Source organism: Phocoena phocoena, chromosome 2 (assembly GCF_963924675.1).
Source record: "Phocoena phocoena chromosome 2, mPhoPho1.1, whole genome shotgun sequence".
Classification (NCBI taxonomy): domain Eukaryota; kingdom Metazoa; phylum Chordata; class Mammalia; order Artiodactyla; family Phocoenidae; genus Phocoena; species Phocoena phocoena.
The window spans coordinates 92,528,310-92,552,148 of NC_089220.1; the positions used below are offsets into that span (position 1 = coordinate 92,528,310).

The window sequence follows — 23,839 nt, forward strand, 5'->3', positions numbered from 1 at the left end:
ATATTTTTTCTCTATATCTCTTAGCCCTTAGGTTGTTTCCATATCTTATTTATTATAAATAATGCTGCAATGAACATAGGAAGGCATATACCTTTTCAAATTAGTGTTTTCACTTTCTTCGGATAAGTACCCAGAAGTGGAATTCCTGGATCACTTGGTAGTTTTATTTTTAATTTTTTGAGGAACCTCCATACTGTTTTCCATTCTGTTCAGATTTTATACTTAATCATAGTTCAGTCTTGGTAGGATGTATGTTTCTAGGAATTTATCCATTTCTTTAAGTTGTCCAATTTGTTGGTGTATAACTGTTCATATTAGTCTCTTATGATCCTTGTATTTCTGTGGTCAGTTGTAATATCTCCTCTTTTATTTCTGATTTTATTTATTTGAGTCCTCTCTCTTCTTTTCTTGGTGAGTCTACTTAGAGGTTTGTCAATTTTGTTTATCTTTTCAAGGAACCAGCTCTTAGTTTCATTGATCTTCTCTATTGTTTTCTTAGTCTCTATTTATTTCGACTCTAATCTTTGTTATTTCCTTCCTTCTACTAACTTTGGGCTTTGTTTGTTCTTCTTTTTCTAGTTCCTTGAGGTATAAAGGTAGGTTGTTTATCTGAGATGCTTCTTGTTTCTTGAGGTAGGCATTTATTACTATGAACTTCCCTCTTAAAACTGCTTTTACTGTATCCCACAAATTTTGGTATGTTATATTTCCATTTTAATTTGTCTCAAGGTTTTTTTTAATTTCCTTTTTGATTTCTTCTTTGACCCACTGGTGTTCAGTAGCATGTCACTTAATCCCTACATATATGTGAATTTTCCAGTAATTAATTTCTAGTTTTATACCACTGTGGTTAGAAAGATGCTTGATATGATTTCAATCTCTTAAATTTATTAAAACTTTTTTGTGGCTTAACATATGATCTGTCCTTTAAAATAAATGTTCCATGTGCACTTGAGAAGAATTTGCATTTTGTTGCTTTTGGAGGGAATATTCTATATATATACATTGGGTGTATCTGGTATAACATGTCATTTAAGGCCAAAGTTTCTATATTGATTTTCTGCCTGAATGATCTATCCATTGATCTAAATGAGGTATTAAAGTCCCTTCTATTATTGTACTGCTGTCTATTTCTCACTTTATGTCTGTTAACATTTATTTTATATATTTAGGTGCTCCTATGTTGAGTGCGTAAATATTTACAAATGCTATATTCTATTATTGGATTGATTCCTTTATCATTATATAATGCCCATCTTTGTCTCTTATTAGCCTTTGTTTTAAAGTCTATTTAGTCTTATAAAAGTATAGCCACTCCAGCTTTCTTTTGGTTTCCATTTGCATGGAATATCTTTTTCCAGCCCCTCACTTTCAGTTTCTGTGTGTCTGCATCTAAAGTGAGTCTCTTGGAGGCTGCATATAGATGGGTCTTGGGTTTTGTTTTGTTTTATTTTAATCCATTCAACCACTCTATTTGTTTTGATTAAAGAATTTCGTTCATTTACATTTAAAGTAATTATTGATAGGTAGGTACTTATTGCCATTTTGTTTGTTGTTTTCTGGCTATTTTCGTAATTCCTTTCTGTTCCTTTCTTCTTCTCTTGCTCTCTTCCCTTGTGGTTTGATGACTTTCTTTAGTGATATGCTTATATTCCTTTATATTTTGTGTATTTACTATAGGTTTTTGCTTTGTGGTAATACAAGGCTTATAAATAATACCATAACTATAATAGTCTATTTAAGTTGATAACTACTTAAGTTTGATTCCATTCTAAAGCTCAACATTTTTACTCTCCCCCCACATTTTATGTTTTTGATATCACATTTTACATCTTTTTATCTAGTACTTAACTATTGCAATCATAGTTATCTTTACTACTTTTGTCTTTTAATATTCATACTAGCTTTATAAGTGATTAAACCACTACCTTTACTATATACAGTTGACCCTTGAACAACACAGGGTTAATGGCAACAATGCTCACACAGTCGAAAATCTGAATATAACTTTATGGTCTGCCCTCCATATTCATGGTTTCACATCCGTGGATTCACCCAACTGTGGACTGTGTACCCACACAGTTCAAAACTGTGTTGTTCAAACCTTTTGACTGAGATTTATTCCTTCACATGTTTTCTTGTTACTGATTAGCACCTTTCTTTTCAAATTAAAGAAGCCCCTTTAACATTTCTCATAAAGCTGGCTTAGTAGTGATGAATTCCTCTATCTTTTGCTTGTCTGAAAAACTCTTTCTCTCTCCTTCAATTCTGAATGATAATCTTGCCAGGTAGAATATTCTTGGTGAAAGTTCTACCTTTCAACTTTGAATATATCATGCCACTCCCTTTTGGCCTGCAAAGTTTCTGCTGAAAAAAATCTGCTGATAGTCTTATGGGGGTTGCCTTGTATATAATAAGTTGTTTTTCTTTTGCTGCTTTTAATATTATTTCTTTGTCTTTAACTTTTGACGGTTTGATTACAAAGTGTTTTTCTGTGGGTCTCTTTGGGTTCATCTTATTTGGAACTCTCTGAGCTTCCTGGGTCTGGATGTCTGTTTCCTTCCCAGGTTGGGGAAGTTTTCAGTCATTATTTCTACAAATACAATTTCTGCTCCTTTCTCTCTCTCTTCCCCTTCTGAGACCCATATAATGTGAATGTTGGTCTGTTTGATGTTGTCCTGTAAGTTCCTTAAGCTATCTTCACTTATTTTCATCCTTTTTTCTTTTTGCTGCTCTGATTGGGTAAGTTCCTGTCTTCAAGTTGACTGATCCTTCCTAATGTTTCATCTAGTCTGTTGTTGAATCCCTGTAGTGTATTAATCAGTTCAGCTCTGGTATTCTTCAGCTCTATGACTTCTATTTGGTATTTTCTTATATTTTTCATCTTTTTGTTGAAGTTATTGTGTTCATGCATTCTTCTAAGATCTTCTCTCTAAGATCATTGCTTTTCTCTGTTTCTTCATTTTGTTTGACTCTCTTGTGTTTGTTTTCATACAGCTGACAAAACACTTCTCCCTGTCTCCAAGAGTGGCCTCATGTAGGAGATAAACCTTATTGTTCAACCCCGCCCCAGCTCTTTGTTGTCTCTCAAACCTTCATGCTTGTTCAAAGAGCCTATTATACTTTTAACAGCTCTCAGTAGTTAAGAACGTGCCAAGACATGTCAGTGTCAGGGTCAGATTATAGCACCTAGATTCAGGCTGATGGGAATCTAGACCCTCAAGCAGCAGTTTTTAAAACCATGCAAATATATACCTGTGGGACTGCAAGAATGAGCCTCGCTGGCCACGAGAACCAGGCAATCTAGGAGGTTCCCTGTGCCGCAGTCACAAAAGTCAGGGCTCCATATTAATGCATAAGCTCTTTTCTGGGAGATGGCAGAAAGCTGGAGCAAGGCAGAGGGAGCAGACCAAGATGGCAGCCACAGCTTACATTCCTTGAGAGCAGCTTCCTCAACCCCCAGAAGTGTGCCAAACCTGAAGCCTGCCCCTCAGGCTGAAGCTCCAGGACAAACAAAGAGTTCCTTTTTCCAGAAAGACTGGGAGTGAGTTTCAGTCTGCTGTCTGTGCAGTGCCCTGGGGGTAGCCTGCCAAGAACCAACTCTTCATTTGCTACTGTTTCATGGGACCCAGGAACGCAAGCCCCCAGTCACAAGAGCCAGGTGATCAAGTGGTGTCCCCTGGGCAGCAGCTACAAGAACCAGGGCGCCAGCCACATGTGAAGCTCCTCTCCAGGAGACACTGGAGCTCTAGAAGGTGGCACAGGGAGAGCATGAAGATACTGCCTGCTCTCTGAGGTCTCTGGAAACGATGACAGTCAGCCCCTAGATGCACGTTTATTAGACGGTTACCCCTCAGGCCTCAGCTATAATGATTAGCTAATAGGCCTCCTTCACAGAAAGACTGGGCTCCTGAGTCTGTTGCCTCTTGCTCTGCCCTGGGAGGGGTGGTAGATATTTAAGAACTCTCTCTCCTCTGGTTACAATCCTGTGAGACCCACGAGTGTAAGCCCCACTGGCCACCAGAGCCAGATGGTGTAGAAGTGTTCCCTGGCAGCAGCCGTAAAAATCAGGACACCAGATAGGAATATGAGCTCCTTTCTGGGTAACACCGATTACTATAGTCCCATGGGACCAGGAATGCAAGTGCCCCTGGCCTCCAGAGCCAGGCAGTCAAGAGGTGTCCCCTGGACAGCAGCCACAAAAATAGGGGCACCAGACACATGTAACAGCTCCCTTTCAGGAGATACTGGTGCTCTGGAGTATGGCAAAGGGAGAGTACAAGGATGGCACCCACCAGTCTCTGTCCCTGGAGTGTGTTCCAGCGGGCTCCTAGATGTGTGTGTTAAATAAGATGCCTTCCCCCAGGCTGATGATTTAATATAAGCTGGTGAGCCTCCATCACTGGGCATGATCTGCTGCCTCTGAGCTGGGCCCAAGGAGCAAGTGGGTCTGAGCACACGGGCCCATTCAGAGCCATTTCTTAGATGGCTTCAGTCTTGTGGGTCTTGGGACATGAGCCTCATTGGTTTTAGGAGGTTCATCTCTCAGGTGCAGGTGCAGGTCTGAAATGTTAAGGTGCCCAATGTGGGGTGCACACCCTTCACTCCTAAGGCAGAAGCTTCAGGTTTTGAGTTTTCTCCCTGTTGAGGACTGTCATGCTGAGGGCGGGGGTGGGGTTTATGGTGACATTGTGTGCCAGCCTCTCCAACTGGCTTCCATGTGGTTTTCTTCAGCCAGCCTTTAGGGTTTTTTAAGAGAAAATTTTTCCTCCTGTAGCTGTAGACCCACTGTGCCCATAGCAAGAGGTGAGTTCGGGATCTTCCTATAACAACATCTTGAATTCTCCCCTTATTATATATTTTTTCAAATTGCACAATAACCATCTTTTCCCAGAAATTGCTTTATATTTAATATTTTACTCCACATTCTGGGCAGCTACAAAGTACCAAGGAAAGGAACACTTGCAAACATGGGCACCTGGAAATGAATGAGCTTAATCCCTTACATCTAAGGTCTTCAAGAGTTCATTACTTTTTGTAGAATTTCACAAATATGTTGTTCACAAACTGCCCTTTTTACATACAAGAAGTGAGGCTTACAACTGACTACAAAGCCTCAGAATGGGAGAGTAGAGTGAGCTCATAATGCGAAGATTTATATTTTGCAATAGATGGCTCTGGGCCAGAAAATGAGGCCTAGCAAATGGATCTAACAACAGCCTGGAGAAAATCTGGTCTCTTTAAAAATACCTCAAAAAATTTTTTTAAACAATACACTCTGTGCCATGAAAGCTCCTCTGGCTAGCCTTTCACTTCCCCATAGGCAGCCAGACTTTGTCCCTATCCAGGAAGTACCCTCCAAGGGTCTGAGTGTGCCAAGGATCTACCATTTTATAAATGATCCCCTCCCTTCTCTCCCCTCAAGCACGTGGAGCTAAACCAAAGAAAACTGCTCACTTTCTCTCTCCATGGCTGTGGGGCTCTGTGTCTTCCTCTCCCATTGGCAGGGTGTTCCTCTGGCCTGGAGTTCCTGTTCTGGGCTGTGCTGGACAGTGTCACCACAGATGCTAGCTCTCTGCACTCCAACCCAGCTCCATGATTTTCTATGTATCACTGCACGGTTCTCTGCACTTTCAGAGGCTAATACAGTATTCCCTGGTGTGTGAACCACAGGTACTAGTTCTGAGGCATACTGATCAGTTCTACATGAAAAATAAATAAGTAAACGTGCAGTTCTATGAGTTTGGGAAATGCTGGGCTACAATGAAATTAAAGAGACTGTTTTTTGCAGGATGTCTCAGAGCCTTTAGAGAAATAATGTAGGGTGTGAATCTTTAAGAGGATAGTAATCAAGCTCTGATCAGAGGATCTTTTGGTGGAGGTGGGAGATCTGGAAGGGTTTTTGAGCCATGCAATACATATTAAAACAACTGCATTCCTAGGACTCTTTCTATGATTCGTGTCTTCTACTTAGAAGCTAAAAGCAACTAAAAGGCATCCACAGAGCAAAATACGTTATAAAGGCAGAGAAAAACACATACCTGGTCAAAAATCCCCATGGCTAAAACAGGCAGTGATGTGTAGACAATGTTAAAAAGGGTAATGAACCACTGGTCATAGACAGTCTGAAAAGAAATGAACACGTCAGTGAGAAACATCTTCCATAGGCGTGAGAATATTCACTTTTAGGCTCTTGGACTGACTATCTCAATTTCCTGAGTTGGACGGGAGTTTGGTGTTAAGAGTCAGACAGACATGAGTTCTCCCCAGGCTCTGTCTTTTATCAGCTCCACTGCTTTAGTGGGGTACTAGATCTTTCTAAACTTCAATTTCTTCATCTCTAAAATGAAGCCATACTCTCACTTGCAGAGTTGCAGTGGAGGTGGATGAAAGGGTATCATACGTGCAGAACACATAAAACAATGCTGGACACACACAAGGCCCTGGCCCCTGTGGTGGCTTATTTCATTCTTTAGGTTTTTAATGGCTTATAATAAGTCCAATTACCTGATCTAAGCAATAAGCAAGGATCCGCTAACATCTTCAGAGGGAGATACGGAAATGAACCTGTCAGCCTCACCCTCTGTTCAAATGGAGAGCTTTTTCTTGGGAGTGGTTTAAGGCAAGGTGGACCTGGAACTAGCTGCTCACTACAGTGGGTATAAATAAGTAAGACAATAAAAATATCCCCTCACACCTATAGAGAACACTTCCCTGCATGAGCCTCACTAAAAGTCAATGAGGCATGTGAAACAGTCATTATATCCCCATTGTATTAATAAGTACGTAGAGATATAGAAACAGAATGTAATGAGTGTTACAGAGCTTATCACAGGCAAAGGCAAAAATTAAAACCTAGGTCTCCAGATCCTAACCAATGTCTGTTCTACCACTCTGTCATACATTCATTCATTCATTCAATATTTATTAAGAAACCACTATGTGCCAGGTACCAGGTTCTAGGCAATGGTATTTGAACATGATACAATCAGATAAAAATTCCATATGAAATATGCCTTGTAATGGTGTGGTTGGTGAGTGAATGAGTGAGATGGTAATCAGTACTAGGGTGGAAAAGGGGATAGGAAATATAGGAGGGCTGTAATTGTGATAAGGTGATTGGAGAAGGTCTCACTAAGAAGTAATATTTGAGAAAAAATCTGAAGGAAATAAAGAATCGAAATTTGCAGCTTTCTGGGACAGGACAATTTCATACTGCAAGTAGAGTGCATGAAAAATCCCTGAGGCAAGAAAGCATCTGGTATGTTCAGAGGACAGCACGACAGTCCATCTGGCTGGAGCAGAGTGACCTACAGGGAGTATAATGATGTCAAAGAAATAAAGAGGATCCTATGGAGGTAACCATGGCTTGTTCCCTAAGTAAAATGAGAAGACATTAGAGGATTTTGAGCAAAGAAACATCCTGATCCGATTTGTATTTTAACCTGAGCACTCTGGATGCTGTGCTGAGAATGGACTGAAGAGGGGCAATTGTGGAAGTTGGGAAACCAATTAGGAGGCTACTGCAGTGGTCCAGATGAAAGACGAAGGGGGCTGGATCAGGTGATCAGCAGGGAGAAGTGCTAGATTTTGAATATATTCTGAGGCACATTTTCTTCTTAGGGCAATTCTGAAAGCAATGAGGAATCTTAAATGCAAATGTTCCAGACAGAGAAACTAAAGGTAGGTTCTACATAGTTATACAGGTAAGGCAATCCTTTAAATCATGTCCTGTACATGTACATTATGTTGAAGACAAAATATTTTGGTGTCTTTATTGCTAAATCTGGATTTGGACTACTCTGTGTCTTAGCATTATTGTTTATTCTTGAGATGGGTGGATATTTGTTCAAGGAAAGGGGAAGTGGAGGCCAGTGTTCAAAGGCCTAATCTCAATCTGGACTGTTCTGTTGAAGCTCCACAGGTGGTTTTATTCAATACTGAATAAACCAGACACTATGAAAAAATGGTGATTATTGTATTCTGAGCAAGGTTAGCCCCATGGTAAGAAGTAAAGAGCATGGACATTCCCACTGTCAGTCATCTCAAGGAGAGTTCATTCTTAGGGCAAAAAAAAAAAAAAAAAAAAAAAACAGAAAAGAGGAGTGGGGTAGATGAGGGAGGGAAGGAAATTATTTTACTCTCTGTGTATCTCAGAGAGTTGAGGCCTGGAATCGACCTAGGAAAGACCTACTCAATGTCATTCTCTTTGAGGGTAGGCTGCACGACAAGGCAGGAAAGTTGAATTCAACCACCCATAAACAGCTGAGACAGGATTTAGGTAAAGCGGCAACATTAGTAACTACCATCAAGAGGCCTATGCCTGTGACTCAGAATAACCATTCTAGTAACCAGGTTTTTAAGTTCTCTGAACGGTAATTCCCTGTTGTTATTCTTTGAGGCCTGCTAAACTCTGTTCTTTGACTCTGACTCTGCTGTGAGGATTTGAAAGGGGGGCCTATGTCCAGAGATGTGCTAAGTGTTTAACAACTAGCTCTTCAAAAGAAAGAAAAAGCCCTGATTTGTAACCTTGACCAATTTCCATGGTGTAAATATCTTCCCATGACTGTTCAAGCAGTCATATCACTGAGTTGAGAAGCGAGGTGCCACAGCACGCCATTGTACATAGTATTTCCACCACACAGATCCAACAGATAGAAATAACCTCAAGAGCATCATCAGCAAAATACGGTAAAAGCTAATTTAAAAGGGATGAGTTTTGAGTATTCATGAACTTTGTGTTTCATATAATTTATTTAACTCGTAAGTTTATATAATTTAATTTTTAATAACAGCTGTGTTTAACCACTGGCTCACATAAATCCTAAGAATTTAACAATCAGTTCCTAGGAACCAATATGGGCCAGCTCTAGCATACCACAGCCTATGTTTATGCTTGGAGCAAAGTAGTACAGACAGCAGCAGTGACCCAGAGGATCTTAGACTCAGTGTGGCAAGAGAGAACCTACAGAAGGGCAGGTCAATAGCCTGGAGTATCAGGCAGCCATGAGAAGAGACCAGAAAAGTTTGTCAGCACTCCCTGGAAACCCCAGGATATTTTAGCAGAGGTATCTGAAACAAGCCTGGGTTTATGGTATGCATATAAGATAGGGGCATGTGCCATCAGTAACAATTGATTCATACCAAACTCCCCACTGAAGATAACAAAAAAGCTAAGGAAAAGAAGTATCTTCACCAAAGCTTCAATGAACTAACTAGTGCGGAATACCTGTCAAGATAAAGGAGAGGATAAGAATTTAAGAACCACTTCAAGGCGCAGGATGATGTCTTCTTTCTCCAGAGAGTGTGTTTATCTCCTTCTATCAGCTGCTGAGGTTGGGATGAAGGCCTGATGTTTTCTGCACCACCCAGCTGTCCTGCCTGTGACCTTATTGCCAGGAGGCTGCCCTTGGGTCCCAGTCCAGAGAGGGAAGTATTTCAACAGGATCTCTACCCTTGACAGGCATCCAACCTTATCCCTCTAGTCTCAGGAAACGATTAAAAGAGAGGATCCTGAACTTCACAGTTGCCTCCTGTAGACCATCAACATCCTCAGGGCACGTGGCTCAGAGCCGTGCAAACCTCCAGGGTCCCAGCCCAGAGCAGAGTGTTAACAGAGTCCCAGACACCAACTCCTATCTTCTGGACTCCGGTTTGCTCAGCCTCTCTCTCTTCCTTCGGATGAGCAAAGGTGTCCAACAAATCTATTCCTAGAGATATATGTTCAGAATGTCTGCCTTCGTGTACGAGGAGACATATGAAAATGCTCATACCAGAACTGGTTATAACAGTCCCAAACCAGAAACATCCATCAGGAGTGGAATGTAGAAAGACACTGTAGTATATTGATATCATAGAATTCTACAGAATAATGAAAAGCAAGGAACTACAGCTATATCCAAAACCACAAATGAATCAAAAAATATATACAATGTTGAGCAAAAGAAGCCAGACAAAAACGTATGATTCCATTTCAATAAAGTTTAAAAATGTGCCAATCTATTCTATGTTGTTTAGAGATTTATACTCATAGGATAAAATTATAAAACAAAGCGATTATAAAATATCAGGGCAATGATTAACTCCAGAGAGTTGGAAAATGAGGTGTGACTGAGAAAAGGCAAGGGAGCTTCTGTGGTTTGGCAACGTTCTGGTTCTTGCCTTGGATCGTGGTGACGTGAGTGTTCATTTTACAATTTGTTAAGCTGACATTTATGTATTACGTACTTTTTTGGTAGATTTGTTATATTTTACAGTAAAAAAGGAAACACATGACTTTATTTTTTAGTCATAGCCTGGCGAGACTTTGGGCGCTGGGAGGATTTTTAAAATCCTGGCGACCATGCCACATCCAGGCCAATTAAATCAGTATCTTGGGAGGTGGGATGATCCAAGCATCGGTAATTGAAAAAATTTCCCAGGTGATTCCACTGTGAAGCCAAGATTGAGAATTTCACTTACCGCCATCCCAAAAAAAAAAAAAGCACCAGCTGACACAAATCCTCAAGCAGTAGCTGATGGCGCCTTCTGACTTTCATCTCAATTCATTTTCTGATTGCAGTATGGAAAATATAAGAGGGGGAAAGCAATTAAATTGAAGTCTTATAGCATCAGGCAGAACCTGGTACTGTCAGATCTCTTCTTCTTCCTCCACCTCATCTACCATCAAGCTTCTACTCACTGGGAAGAGATGATTTTAGGTACAAGGAAGAAAGAAAGAATCTGGAAAATTACTACAAGCTAAACTATGAGTAACTGATTAAACCTGCAATTATTTGACAGTAGCATTTGTAAGCTGGCATTCAGATTTGAAGCCTCATTTTACAACTGGAGCAAGAGAGGACAGGAAGGAAAATCAGTGAGAATAAAGTTTAAATGAGTTTTTGCAACTTCTTGCGAGAGTTTTTGCTGCCACACAGAATCACAACAACAAAAAGAAAACTAGCTGATATGTACTGAACACCATATGCACCAGGCACTATTTTAACATTGACTGACTCATTAAATACATATACTGACTCATTAAGTAATCACAACGATCCTGTGAGGTTGGTGCTATCAACAGCCTCCAGTTTACAGATGGAGAAATTAGTTTGAGACCCATTACGTTAGAAGACTGCCCAACGTCACACTGAACACGAAGATTTTTAAGGTGGGGTATGGAACTTTTAAGGGGTCCACAATGGCAAAACTATTTTCAGAATGATGCTAAGAAGTCGATTATTTGCCCTTTTCACTCTCATTCTTGCGTAAGTATATATGACTTGTGATATCACAACCAACTGAATGCAGAAGCAGATATGAGAACCCAGCTGCTTCCTGTTGTGCTAAATAATAAGAACTTAAGTATAAAAATTGACTCTCTTCTCACAGCTTATTTTTTGAAGAGTACAGTAATTTTTTTCATTAAAATATGTCATTTAGGTAAACATATCATGGGTTCATTATTTTTTAATAAATTAATAAAAGTTTAAATTTTTTTCTCCATTTTAATTTCTGATATGATAAATATTGATAGATAGAGTCCTGAGATCACAGAGTTTGAGAACTGCTGGCCTAGCAAGTGTCAGGACCAAGCTCCAGCCCTGGTACTCAGCATTCACAGCACTGACCATGGCATGAAACCACCTCTCAATCAGTGGTATCATTTGGCAAGTTTCTTTAAAAGCTTCTTTGCTCACATCATTTTACACAGTTGAGGGTGTGCAATAAATACAGTTTTGTGTGCTGTGTTTTGTCATTTGAAATGGTAACATTAGCATTTACCCAAGTTAAAAACCTTCCAATGGCTCCCATTTTACTTGGAATGAAATCCGGCCTCTGCGCCATGACGTAAAGCTCTTCCTGAGCTATGCTTGTCTGCCTCTTCAACTTTGCTTCACTGTACTCTCGCCCTCACTCACGGAGCTTCAGCTTCACTGATTGTCTTTCTCTAACTTACCAGGCTCATTCCTACATCAAGGCACAACTGCACTTGCCATGCCCTCCGTCTGGAATACTTTAACCCCGGGGTATTCAAATGAAAGTTTCCTTCTAAACACTCAGGTCACAGTTCCAGTGTTACCTTCTCAATGAGAACTTCTATATTACCCAGTTCTTTCTTAACAACAATTCTGAAATCAGCTCACTAATTTACTTCTTTATTATCTGTCTTCATCCCACTAGAATATAATCTCCATGAGACAGAGACTTACGTACAACACTAACTCCTGTGGCTAGAGCATCATCTAGCCAATGGTAGGTGCTCTATAAATATTTGATGAATTATTTTACAACTTTTTATAAATGTTAGACATTTAACTTGCTACTAGACCCTCCGCTGAGGATGTGACACAGGCTTCTCAAACTCAGTTTGCCCAGGCCTGGACTCATTCTCACAGTTCCTTAACTAGGCTCCCTTCTTGTGTTCCCTGTATCAGTTTCTGACACCACCACCTCCATCCCAGGGCCCAAGTCAGAAATATGATCTCTCTCCCTCTCTCCAATACCCGACATCAAATTAATCCCAGATCCCACTGATTTAACCATGCCAGATCACTTGTGCTGCAGCCCAAACCACTCTTCACTTCTGTGACTTTCCTCCTATTGCCCCCCCCCGCCCCATGGCCATCCTTTCCCTCCTCACCTGCTTCGCTCTGATTGATCCTTGAAGGGTCAGCCCAGAGACAGATCTTCTAGGAAGACTTTCTGAGCCCTGCCCACTTCCATCCTCCAGGGCTGGGATCCAGGCCACTCCTTTGTAGTCCTGTGACACTCCACACCTCACCGCTTCATAGCTGTCGACTTACAATTATTTATATGCTGGTTCCCAGGCCCTCCCCACTAGACTTAAAGCTTCTTGGTGAAACCAAGCAGGACCCTGTGGGGCTCCTGGGCATGGAAGCCTTTCCTTGTCCCCCATTTCTTGTTTGTAGGAAACAGACTCCAGCCTCCATGACCCTCCCTGAGTTCCAAAGGGAAGATTCCAAGAGTTGCTAATCAGGGAAGGGAGGGGATGCTGAGAAAAGGCAGGAGCAGCGAAGAAACAATAGTGCAGCCTTGGGGCAGGGTCCTGGTTCCACCTCCAGGGATACACATAACAATCTCTTTGAGCTCTTTAGAGAACTAAAACCCCCAACAAATGGAAGATGTCAGCATTCTTCATTCCAGAGAGGATGACAGTTTGATAACCTTGAGAAGCTCATCAGACCACCTGAGACCAGATTACAGGAGTGCAGGCCCTGAACACACCCTAATCTTATCAGCAACTCTACCCTTGAACCATTGCTATAAAACTCCTCACCAAATCCTCCTGGGTTGGGACACACAGTTTTTGAGGGCAGGAGCCTGCTGTGTCCCCCTTTGCCTGGCAAAGCAATAAAGCTCTTCTTTTCCACTTCACCCAAAACTGTCTCCAAGATTCAATTCAGCAATGGTACACAGAGGCCAAGTTTTTGGCATCACTGAGAGCAGGTCATACAATTTATTCATCTGTGGGAGCTCGGGAACCTGACTCAATGCCCGGCAGATGGTAAGTATTCAACAGAAGGAAGCTGGTATCTTAAGGGTAAAGGTACTGGAGTCAGAATTCTGATAGAACTGCATGTCCCTGAGCAAAATACTCAAATCTCTCTCAGTCTTAGGTTCCTTGGCTATAAAATGGGGATTTGAGGGGGGCTGTGAGTATTCAATGAAATGCGCAGATGCCAGCACAGCAGCACCTGACAAACAGATAGTGAATACATTTATTATGCAAGGAAGGGAGGGAGGGAGGGGCCTGCAGGGATTCAAGCTTCAAGCGATCTGTTTAACGGTAAATAAAAAGGTATATTTTCCTACAAATTATACTTTTCTATGAAAATACAATTCTTTATTGCTACAACTAACCATAGATATTTCTATCCATAATAAACTATTATATTAATGAAATCAACAGAAAATTAGAGCACGATTTAAAGAAAACCAACTACCCTGATATAATTATCATTTTCCTCCTGAATACTTAATTATATCAATCACTGTTCACTCTTACTCTAGTTTTGCCTCAAATGTGTTCAACTGAGTCATTCACTTTTAAAAGACACCTTTCCCAGTTATGTGTATTAATTTAGCACAGCTTAGGCTTTAGGGTCTTCCATAAAAAATCAAATCACAAGCAGTATTTCTTCTACAACAGGCTTCTTCCTCTCCTTGCAAGAGATCTCCAACTACTCAAATAGTTATCCTAGTAAATGCTCCACTTCCCCTTTAAGTCCTTAGCTACACTCAGAAAAGTTCACAGACACCCTCTGGTGACTAAGACCAAAAGAGAGGGGCATACTAGCCACATCATGACCCACAGGGACCCCATCCCTGTTTCTCCCCTTCCACGCATGCTCAAGCCCTCTACTATTTCCACTACCCCCCCACAAACACTCTCTCCCTCCCTCCCCTCCCATGTGGGTTCATCAGATGCCCCAAAGATATGGGCAGGGTGAAGGAAGGAGGGGGAATGATTCCTCTGTAGCCTCTCCCGTGGGAAGCATTTTGGCCGGAGACTAGACCAGACCAGTGCTGACATTCTGATTTCGGGTGACTCAAATTGTTTATATAAACAGGAGTCCTGAACAAAAATATTTGTCCTGAGGCCCCCGTCCTCCTAGGGGCAGCCATACCACCTCTACTTCCAAACTTTCTGTTACCCATTTCCAATATTCTTAATAAGAGGGAAAAGCCGTGCTCCTGTGCCATGCCACTAGTATGTTTGGAAGCCTAAAAGTGTCTCTTCCCAGATCAGAAAAAAGACAGTGGAATGTTCATTTTTCCAACTTCACTGTTTGCCTATTTAAGGAAAGCTCCTCCTGGCTCCCTTCTCTGTGGGAGCAATTTATCAACCTTATCAACCATTTTATATATAGAGTAAAAATACTCCAGCTATAAATTATAATCTAACAGCTTGGGGAACACAAAATCTATGATTTATAGAATATCACATTTAAATAAACCTTAATAAGGATCTTAAACAGTTACAAAGGGCTTTCTCTTCTGAGACCATTGGCTTAGCTCCTTGTTCAAATGACAGGATGAACTACCTCTCTGGAGACATGTATTCCCCCCTTTTGCTCTGTGTTGCAGAGGAAAACTGTATAATGATATTTTTCTTTTTGGCCTTAAAAAAATTGTCATTTAAAGAAAACACATTGTGGAATAAATATGAGGTGCTTAGCCCCAGCTCATCTGTTACTGATTTGTGTAATTAGCAGAAACCCACCAGCAGGATCCAGGAGGAATGGCCCAGACCTGAGCACCCGCCCCTCCCCCGGGTTTCTGCAGAGCACATCTGGAAGGGAAGGGGAGGGGAACCGCCAGCCTGGTTGACTTGGGCTCACAGGTAACCAAATCCATGAAGTCATGCAAGCCTTGAGGTTAGTCACACTCTTTCACGTCACTTTCCAAACTTTTCATTGTGAGTTTTCTTATATTATTTGACAGAACTAATGTTTTTCTGGCCTTGACAAGATAATTGTTTCCATATCACAGCAGAATTAAAAAAAAAAGTACACAGCTCTGTATCTCACTGACAATGATAAATTGTCATCAGATAATATCAGAAGTACACAGTGCCAGTAGTTGCAGTTTCAAATGTGAATTTCCTAAATAGGGCTTCAACCAATGGTTTTTTTTTTTGTTGTGGGTTTTTTTTTTTGGTGGGGGAGGCAGGTGGTTGAGGGGTTCTTATGGCTCTATCTCTGGTGGGGGATAGTTTATTAAAAGTCCTGAGGGCATAAGGTACTTTTAAAATAAATTACACGTATAAACTGCAAACAAATCCACAGTGGATTCCATGAAAATCATGCGGGCTTTGATAACAGATTGAGATAAAGCATGTCCTTAGAAAAGGTCCATGATTCAGTTTAAAGACTTATCTGACCTTTATCCAAACCCCTCTGGTCCAGAAACCTGGTTGGAAATCTCATCAGGGCAGATTATATTTAAATGGTCTTTTAGCGGCAGTTTGGTTGGAGTGTTTGCTGGCAGAAGGTGGCCTCCAGCTTCCAGATGATTCCAGGAGGAAGTTGCCACCTTTCTAAGGATCCAAGCTGTGGGAGATACTCCCTACAGCATAAGCTCTCTCTCAGTAACAGAGTTCATTTTCTCCCCCATAGTCCTAGTGTACTGACTGTTTCTGGACGTTTCTCCTTTAGATTCCAAATAAAGCAAACATCTACCTGATTAGTGGCTAGGAGAATACAGTATTTTTTTTTTTAAAGATATTGCCATTCTCTCAAGTCTATAACAATTCCAGTGGCCATTTATCAAGCGGAGCAGAAGGGGCACTGAAAAAAAGTCAGAAGGCATGATGAGCTCTAGCCTCAGCCTTGTCTACCACCGATCCTCAGCTCTTGGGGGACTCAGGTTCCTCCTCCATCAAATGAGGGGCTAGACTCAGTATCTCTGACATTCCCTGCCAGAGCAAAGATTTTAGATTTCCACAAGACATACACTTTCTGTTCTGTGTCCCAGCTGCTTCTCCCAGGAAAGCCTACCCAGCAAAGCGAACAAAAGCAGTCTGGTCCCTCCCAGGCAGATTCTTTCTCCATGCGTCCTAAAGCAATCACAACAAAGGTGAGACACTGAAGCCAAGCAGAGGAAAGTCCATAAACCAAGCACAGCCCAGCCTGCACCACATCATCATCCATCTGAGATGTCCTAAGTGCCACCATCTCACGAGCAGTGAATCGCCCCACCCACCGGCCCCTTGGAGCCTAGCACGCCACAGGTGGATGGGCTTGCACACCTGCCTCAGCCCGCCTACCAGGATGGGGCAGTGCCTGGAATCTACCGGAGCTATCATCAGAGAATAAGAGACTGGAAAAAATTCACCAGGCCCCATGACACAGGCCAAGGGAGTAAAGAAATAGCACATGTCACTTCATTAAGTAATTAAATTGGTGTTTTAAAAGTCAACCATGTGTCTGTGAAAGAACCATCTATTTACGTTTGGTCAGGTGTTTTGGGCTGCAGAGTATATTACTTCAGAGCAATCTGTTGAGAGATGCAGGGAAGAAATACTTAGGTGCTTATGAAGCATGCTGAGATTGGACAGGGCTGGTCCCAAGATACAGCCCGTCCATGACAAATTTAATTTTAAAAAAGTCTTGGTGGAAAAATAAGCGAAAGGTGACTACAGAGTTATTCAACATCAGTTTCACATTTATGAAAATAAAATCGTTCCCAGACTGTTAAGTTCCCTGAGGGCAGGAACTGCATCCCTCTGGTTCATTCTTGTGTCACTGGAGGCCTGCAGAGCCCTTGGCCCCAAACTGGTACTCAGTTTATTCTTTTGAAATGAATGAGCATTCAGAGACTATAGGCTCTGTGCTGGAGGATGTGAGTGAGTCTCACTCCTATGGGGATTAGACAGAGAAGTGACTGCAGATCAGGTCTGCCAAGCAAGGGCCTCTGAACACATGCCTGCTGTTACTGAATCTGCCGGGTCCTGGAGCTTTTATTACTACTGGCTCCATTTCACCGTGGAGCTTTCAATTCCACTGAAGCAATGTAGGAGAAGGATGGCAGCGGTGGGAAGACCTCAGACGGCCAACTTTCATTAACAGACTGGAAGTAAGCAGCTTTCTAATGGGCTCTAGGAGCTAAGAAAGGATTGTCGCCCAACATGTGGCTTTGGAGGCCCAAGCCAGCTAAATGGTTTCAATGGGGGAAAAAGTGTCACTGCAAAAATGTCCCCTTTTCAAAAATTCTCATTCTCTGTAGAGTAGCATTTCTCCCAAATATGTTGTTTTCTTTTCACTTGCCGCATATTTACAGCATATTGTCCCTAGAAAAACAGGGCTAAGAAAAAAAGCCAAAAGATTTTTCAGTTAAACCTGTCATTAATCAGGAGCTTCTAGTGAAAAACAGGGACTGGAAAAGAGACAATGATCCTGACCAATCTCAATTCCATATCCGAGTTGCTGTCACAGCCAGTTCTCAGTATTACTAACACACCAGCCCGCTCACATGGGGGTGGGGTGGGGGGAGACCAGCGTTTCCATCTTTATAGTGGTATAACATCTGTTCTAGAAGATACTTCTTGCTGTATGCAATAAGTAATGCCATGCAGTTTTTTAAAGGTATTTCTGAATGAGTTGGTTTTAAATGGAATTTTAGAAATTAAAAAGAGATTAAATTCAGCTAACTGAAGGTCAGTTGGAAAGTGTTCAGGTATGACAGGAGGCTTTCCCTCCTTTTACTCTAGTCTCGCACCTTTACACAAACTAGCCCCTGCATCCCTGCAGGTAGCTACACCTGCAGGCCTCCAGACCTCCGCTTAATTTTGAAAATGTTCATATACTCACTTGAGATTAATTGAGCCCCTGAAGTCACACCAGATCCTCACACATGCCTTCTTTTTCCCATGCTCTCATATTAAGTTCAAATACAGTACTTCTATCAGACATATTTGTGCATATCTTTATTTCGCAATGAGAAAATGAGTTCCAGGTGGGTAGGAACTCGGCCTATTCATCATTTTGTTTTCTCTTCCCGAGACGGTAAACAAGCATTCCTACTAGCAATACAATCTTGTGTGACTCATGGCTATAAGCAAGGGATGAACTATTCAATTTAAAATGACAAAAATTGTAATGTTTATAAAATCAGAATAAACTGTAATAAATTCATATTTCAGAATGCCATTAAGAAAAATAACATTTTTGAAGAATGTAAAACAAGAGGGACTTCTCAAAATGTGATTTTTTTAATAAGAAAAAAGCAAAGAGTATGTTCTCAGATATATAAAAGTCAATATATATTCACATAAAATTATCTTTATAAGAAGGAAAAAACTTTGAGGATAGTGAAAAAGATTTTACAGAAGTTTAAATGAAAACCTCCCCCCCACCCCCCCGATTCTTTTAGCATATAAAACAGGACTAATTTATCCCTGGACTAGATTTAATTAAGAAAATGGAAGTTTTTGAAAGAGAGGAACATAAATAGCCTATTCTTCTGGGAATAATATTCTTAGCATCATTTTGTCCTTTGTACATTTTACTGCCTCAAAACATTGAAACTAGGATAAATAGTTTTGAAACTGTCAGAGCCATCTATTCCAGAATTGCCCTAAGTGGGTTCTATGTGGTACTGTAGAGTTCTGTAGGACTTTATGCATGTTGCTTGGGGAAAACAAGGTTCCATGTCACATGAGTTTCGGTAATAATACCAAATATCATTGACCCTGAGACACTATTTATTCTAAGAGACACCATTATTGATGCCAAGATTAGACCAAATGGAGAATCTAACATTCTCATAACGCTAAGGCAGCAAAGGGCTGAATCTTTAGTGTGAGAGTAAAGGAGAAACAAATCTTTATGCAGAAAGGGACTGCAAGGAAACTTGCCTGTGTCAACCTTGGAACTAGCTAAAGGGAGAGACAAAAAAATTTCTCCTGAAAACTTGACTCTCAAATGGTATTCACCAGTGTTTACAGTTCAAATTCAAAAAAATCCTGGAACAGAGAGAAAGATCTCAGGAAGGTAGTATCCCCAGGGAACTGGCAGATGACACACAAATGCTCTCTGGAAAAAAAGAGACTTCAGGAGTGATGTCATCAAGATGGCAGCATAGGTCATTCCCAGCTTCAGTCTCCCTCACAAGAAGACTACCTAGCAACTATCCACAGACAAGACACCACTGTGAAAATCCCAGAACTGGGGGCTGAAGCTGAAGTGCCCTGTTGGATCACAGAGACTGAGAAGCATCACATTAGAAGGGAAGGAGGAGCAGCTATACCCTGACTGTGTCACCCCTCCCCCAGGGTGGTACAGCACTGCACCAAAAGGGCCCCTCTGGGCCTGTGGTTTCTCCACTGGGAGAAAGAGAACCCAAAGTGGATCAGATAGAGATAGATAAGTGGGGGACAGGGCTTACAGCAATCAGCACTCAGCAGCACTGAAGTAGAGATGCCAGCCAGGGGCTCTGCCCATCTGCAGAGCTGAGCCAGTAGCCCCTTCTGGCCAGGGACTTTGTTTGGTCCAGGCAGCTCTGCCTGATATGGGTAACCAGTCAACAAGCTATATTTGCTGTGGAGACTGTTCTGTGGCCCCACCTAGGCAGAGAAGAAAATTCACAACCTGCTGAGTATAGCCCCCAGTCCTACCCAACCGGGAAGCCTGGCCAGTGAACCCAGGTAGCCAGGGAGCCCTCCATGCTACAGCCCTGCTTATACAGAGCCCCAGGCCAGAAGGCCTACCCAACTCTGAAGTATAGCCTCTGGTCTCATATGACCAGGGAGTCAGAACAGCGACCCTGGGTAGCCTCAAAGCCCAGCGTATGGTACCACCCGGTTCGAGAAACCCAGTCTACAGCCCCACCCTGAAGCAGAGCCCAGCATACAGAACTGCCCAATTGCTAAATGCTGCCTATAGCCCAGCCCAGTCAGGGAGCTCAGCCAGTGAGTCCACCCAATCATGGAGCATAGTCTGTGGGTCCCATCTGATGTGGAAGCCCAGACAGGGACCCAGTCCAACTTTGGGACACACCCTTTGGTCCCACCTCATCACAGAGCACAGTGTGAGGTCCCATCCAACTTTAAAGCCCTGCCTATGGACCTGCATAAACAAAGAATGCAGCCGTGAGCACCATCTGGTCAGGAAGCACAGCCTGAAATGTCATCTACCGTGAGTGATCACAGAGCCCAGCCAGCAGCAGCCCCCTGACCTCAGAGCATAGGCAGTGACTTCACCCAACTAGAGACCCTGACAGCAAACCCCACTGCCCACAGATGCTGCCAGCTGACCCATCAAGTACCCCAAGCTGCAGGAGATCTATGAACTGTCTGACATGGAATTCAGAATAATCCTCTTAAAGAATTTCAGTGAACTATAAGAATACACGGGCAACTAAAATTAAGAAAATGCATAAACAAAATGAGAAGTTCAACAAAGAAATAGAAATCATCAAAACGAACAAATAGAAATCTTACAGCTGAAGAATACAATGAGAGAAGAAAGCAATAAGAGCATCAACAACAGACTCAACCAAGTAGAAGAAAGAATCAGTAAATCTAGAACATAAGTCATGTTAAATTATCCAAACTCAAACAAATAGGAAGTAGAATGGTGATTTCCACAGGCTGGAGAGAGAGGGAAATGGGGAGCTGTTTTTCAATGGATATAGAGTTCAGGTTTATAGGATGAAAAAATTCTGGAGATCTGTTGTACAACAACGTGAATGTACTTAATACTACTGAACTGTACACTTAAAAATGGTTAAGACAGTAAATTTCATGTTTATGTTTTTTACCACAATTAAAAATATTTTAAAATTATTTTTTAAAAACTGACGTAGACCACAATTAAAAAACCTACTTCATATGGTTATTATAAGTATTGAGCTAATACAGTCAAAATATTGACACAATGCCTGGCACATAGTAAGTGCTCTCTAAGTGTTAGCTATGCTTGCAATTTGCTTTTGTCCCTACCTGTTGGTGTCAACAATATCATGATTCCACCTAGCAGATGACATCAAAACGTTTATGCCATTACATGGGCACTGTCACTGACTTGCTGCCTTTTCTTCTCCAACAGAACATAACAAATTACTACTTGCCACTCTCCTGACAAGCCTATCTACTTTTCTGAAAATCCTGGAAATAAAACCTTCAATTCTCCACAATGTGGACAGCTAATAAAATTTGTGAGATCACATTTTGCCATGTCCACAAAGAATGCACCTCTTACACATCCCTTTCCGTACCTGAGATATAAGTTCCAGCAGGCATCACAGTCTGACACATACAAGGGGCTTAGTAAAAATTCACTCAATGAATGAAAGCCTTAAATAGTAGGATTCAGGGATCCTGTCCAGTAGGTATAAATCTAAGTCTCAATTTGATCATATCATCATAAAAATTAGGGCAAAATGGGTAGCAGTCCAAGATTTCTACTCAGTAGCCCAATTGGTCTTATGTGGTGACTCCTCCCCTCCTTACAGAGGATTATTGGCTTATTTAAATCAGCAAAGACCTAGGCCAAGCAAAATAAACAAACCAGGGAAAATCCACTCTATGTCTTTCCTAGAATGAAGCTACATATAAGAAATGTATTACTTGTGGTCCAATTAGCCATCCTATGTTAATATTAACACCACTGAAAAAAGACATCTTTCTACTTTCTGGAATCAATGCCATAATCACACTAAGATCTTAAAGAGACACTGAGCCCACAGTGCTGGTCAGGCTGCACACATTTACACAGACCAGATGCAAAGCCTGTAGAGATGGCCCTTGGTGCAAGTAGAGTAAATGGCACCTGCAGGAGTGACTGGACGCATATTGGAAGGACTCGCCTTGCTGGATCTACCTCAAGCAAGCACAGGAAAGGACTCTAGAAACAACCAACAACATTGAAATGACTATACGCCTTCTATATGCCAGGCGCCGTTCAAGACTATAGGCTGTATGGATGACTCAGATGTGCTTCCTTTCCTTGAGAAGCTCAGGATTAAGCTAGATAAAATCATAAGAGACTGGGTGAATTGGGAAAAGAAATCCTCTCCCCTGAAACAGATACCCATTTTTCTCCTGACCTTGTCTTAGTGCATGTAAGCCTCAGGGGCCATGGCTTTGGCAGGGTTGATAAGAAGATTCTAAGCCCTCTGGAACAATTCTTTTGGGGGGAATAGCTGTTTGCTTAACTGGCCCCTCTGCCTCAGAAAAGATGAGTAGAGTCCAGAGTGGACAAAATGAAAAGTCATCAGAATGGATTTCACTCCAGGCTCTGGGTTCAAAAGGGATACCTTCAGATTTTCTTCTATATTGGCCAGCCCCATGGTTTCCAAGTATGGTACCCCACCTGCAACATCAGCATCTACAGGGAACTTGTTAAAAATGCAAATTTGGGAGCTCTACCTCAGACCTACTGAATCAGAGAGTCAGGTGGGGCCCAGGGAGCCGTGCTTCAGAAGCCTTTCAGGTGATTCCCATGCACATCAAAGCTTGAGAACCACTGGTCCAGCTCAACTCACTAGCATCAGGAAGAACACAGAGGCCCATTTAGGATTGACAATGGATTCAAATGAAGACTGTGCGATTAACTAGTTTTCAGTGTAAATAATAAAATAAAAATAATAAATAATAAAACAAAGAAGAACTCAGAAAAGACACATGCTCAATTAAATCAAACATTTAAGAAACCTAATTACAGCCAGGTGGTGTGTCTTATAGCTGAGTTTATATCAGATACTCATGTATTTGGAGTAATCATTGTTCTCCCTTGCTGTTCTCTTTTAAACTGAAAACACTGTTAAGATTAAAAATCTAGTTGTTTAACATTTGACTCTGACCAGTTTTATCAGATCCCGAAAGCACAGCAGAAAATCACCTAAATGTAGAGATCAGAAGTCACTGAACATTCATTTCAACTTCATAGTTTTAACAAAGACAACTTTGGCAGTAAACTTGCCTATCCAAGCCTGGTGTGTCTGTCTGCCCATTCAAACCACTAACTATTCCTCTGCACCCTAAGAGCTCTAAATAAGGGTTAAGGCGTCTCTTCTGTGCTTTGTGATCTTTCAAAAGCCCCAAACTTTTATAATATGAAAATTGGATCTCTCAAAAACACCACTTAGCAAATAGCCTTGCTGCATTCTCATGTGGAGAAACAGCCAACAGTCTAGGAGGGCACAGGCCACATTCCCATGCTTGTCTTTGTTAGACTAAGGTGGAACCCTGAGCAGGTAAATATCCCCACTCCAGTGCCTTCTCTGAAGCAGCGCTAAGAAAACTTTTATTTCTGAGAAACTAAAATCAAGGCTTTGCTTTACTTCAACTGTCTAGATATTACCAAAAATATCAACAGAATTTGCTTTTAGT

At 41.5% G+C, this 23,839-nt stretch overlaps 1 protein-coding gene across 1 annotated transcript in view; it reads right to left on the reverse strand.

The window, feature by feature from the left end:
* Nucleotides 1–23,839, reverse strand: part of ATP8B4 (ATPase phospholipid transporting 8B4 (putative)) — a 180,134-nt gene that overhangs the window by 15,960 nt on the left and 140,335 nt on the right. The window contains exon 22 of the mRNA XM_065871723.1: nucleotides 6,042–6,125. Within this exon, the coding sequence (XP_065727795.1) occupies nucleotides 6,042–6,125 (84 nt within the window). The remainder of the gene's footprint in view (nucleotides 1–6,041; nucleotides 6,126–23,839) is intronic.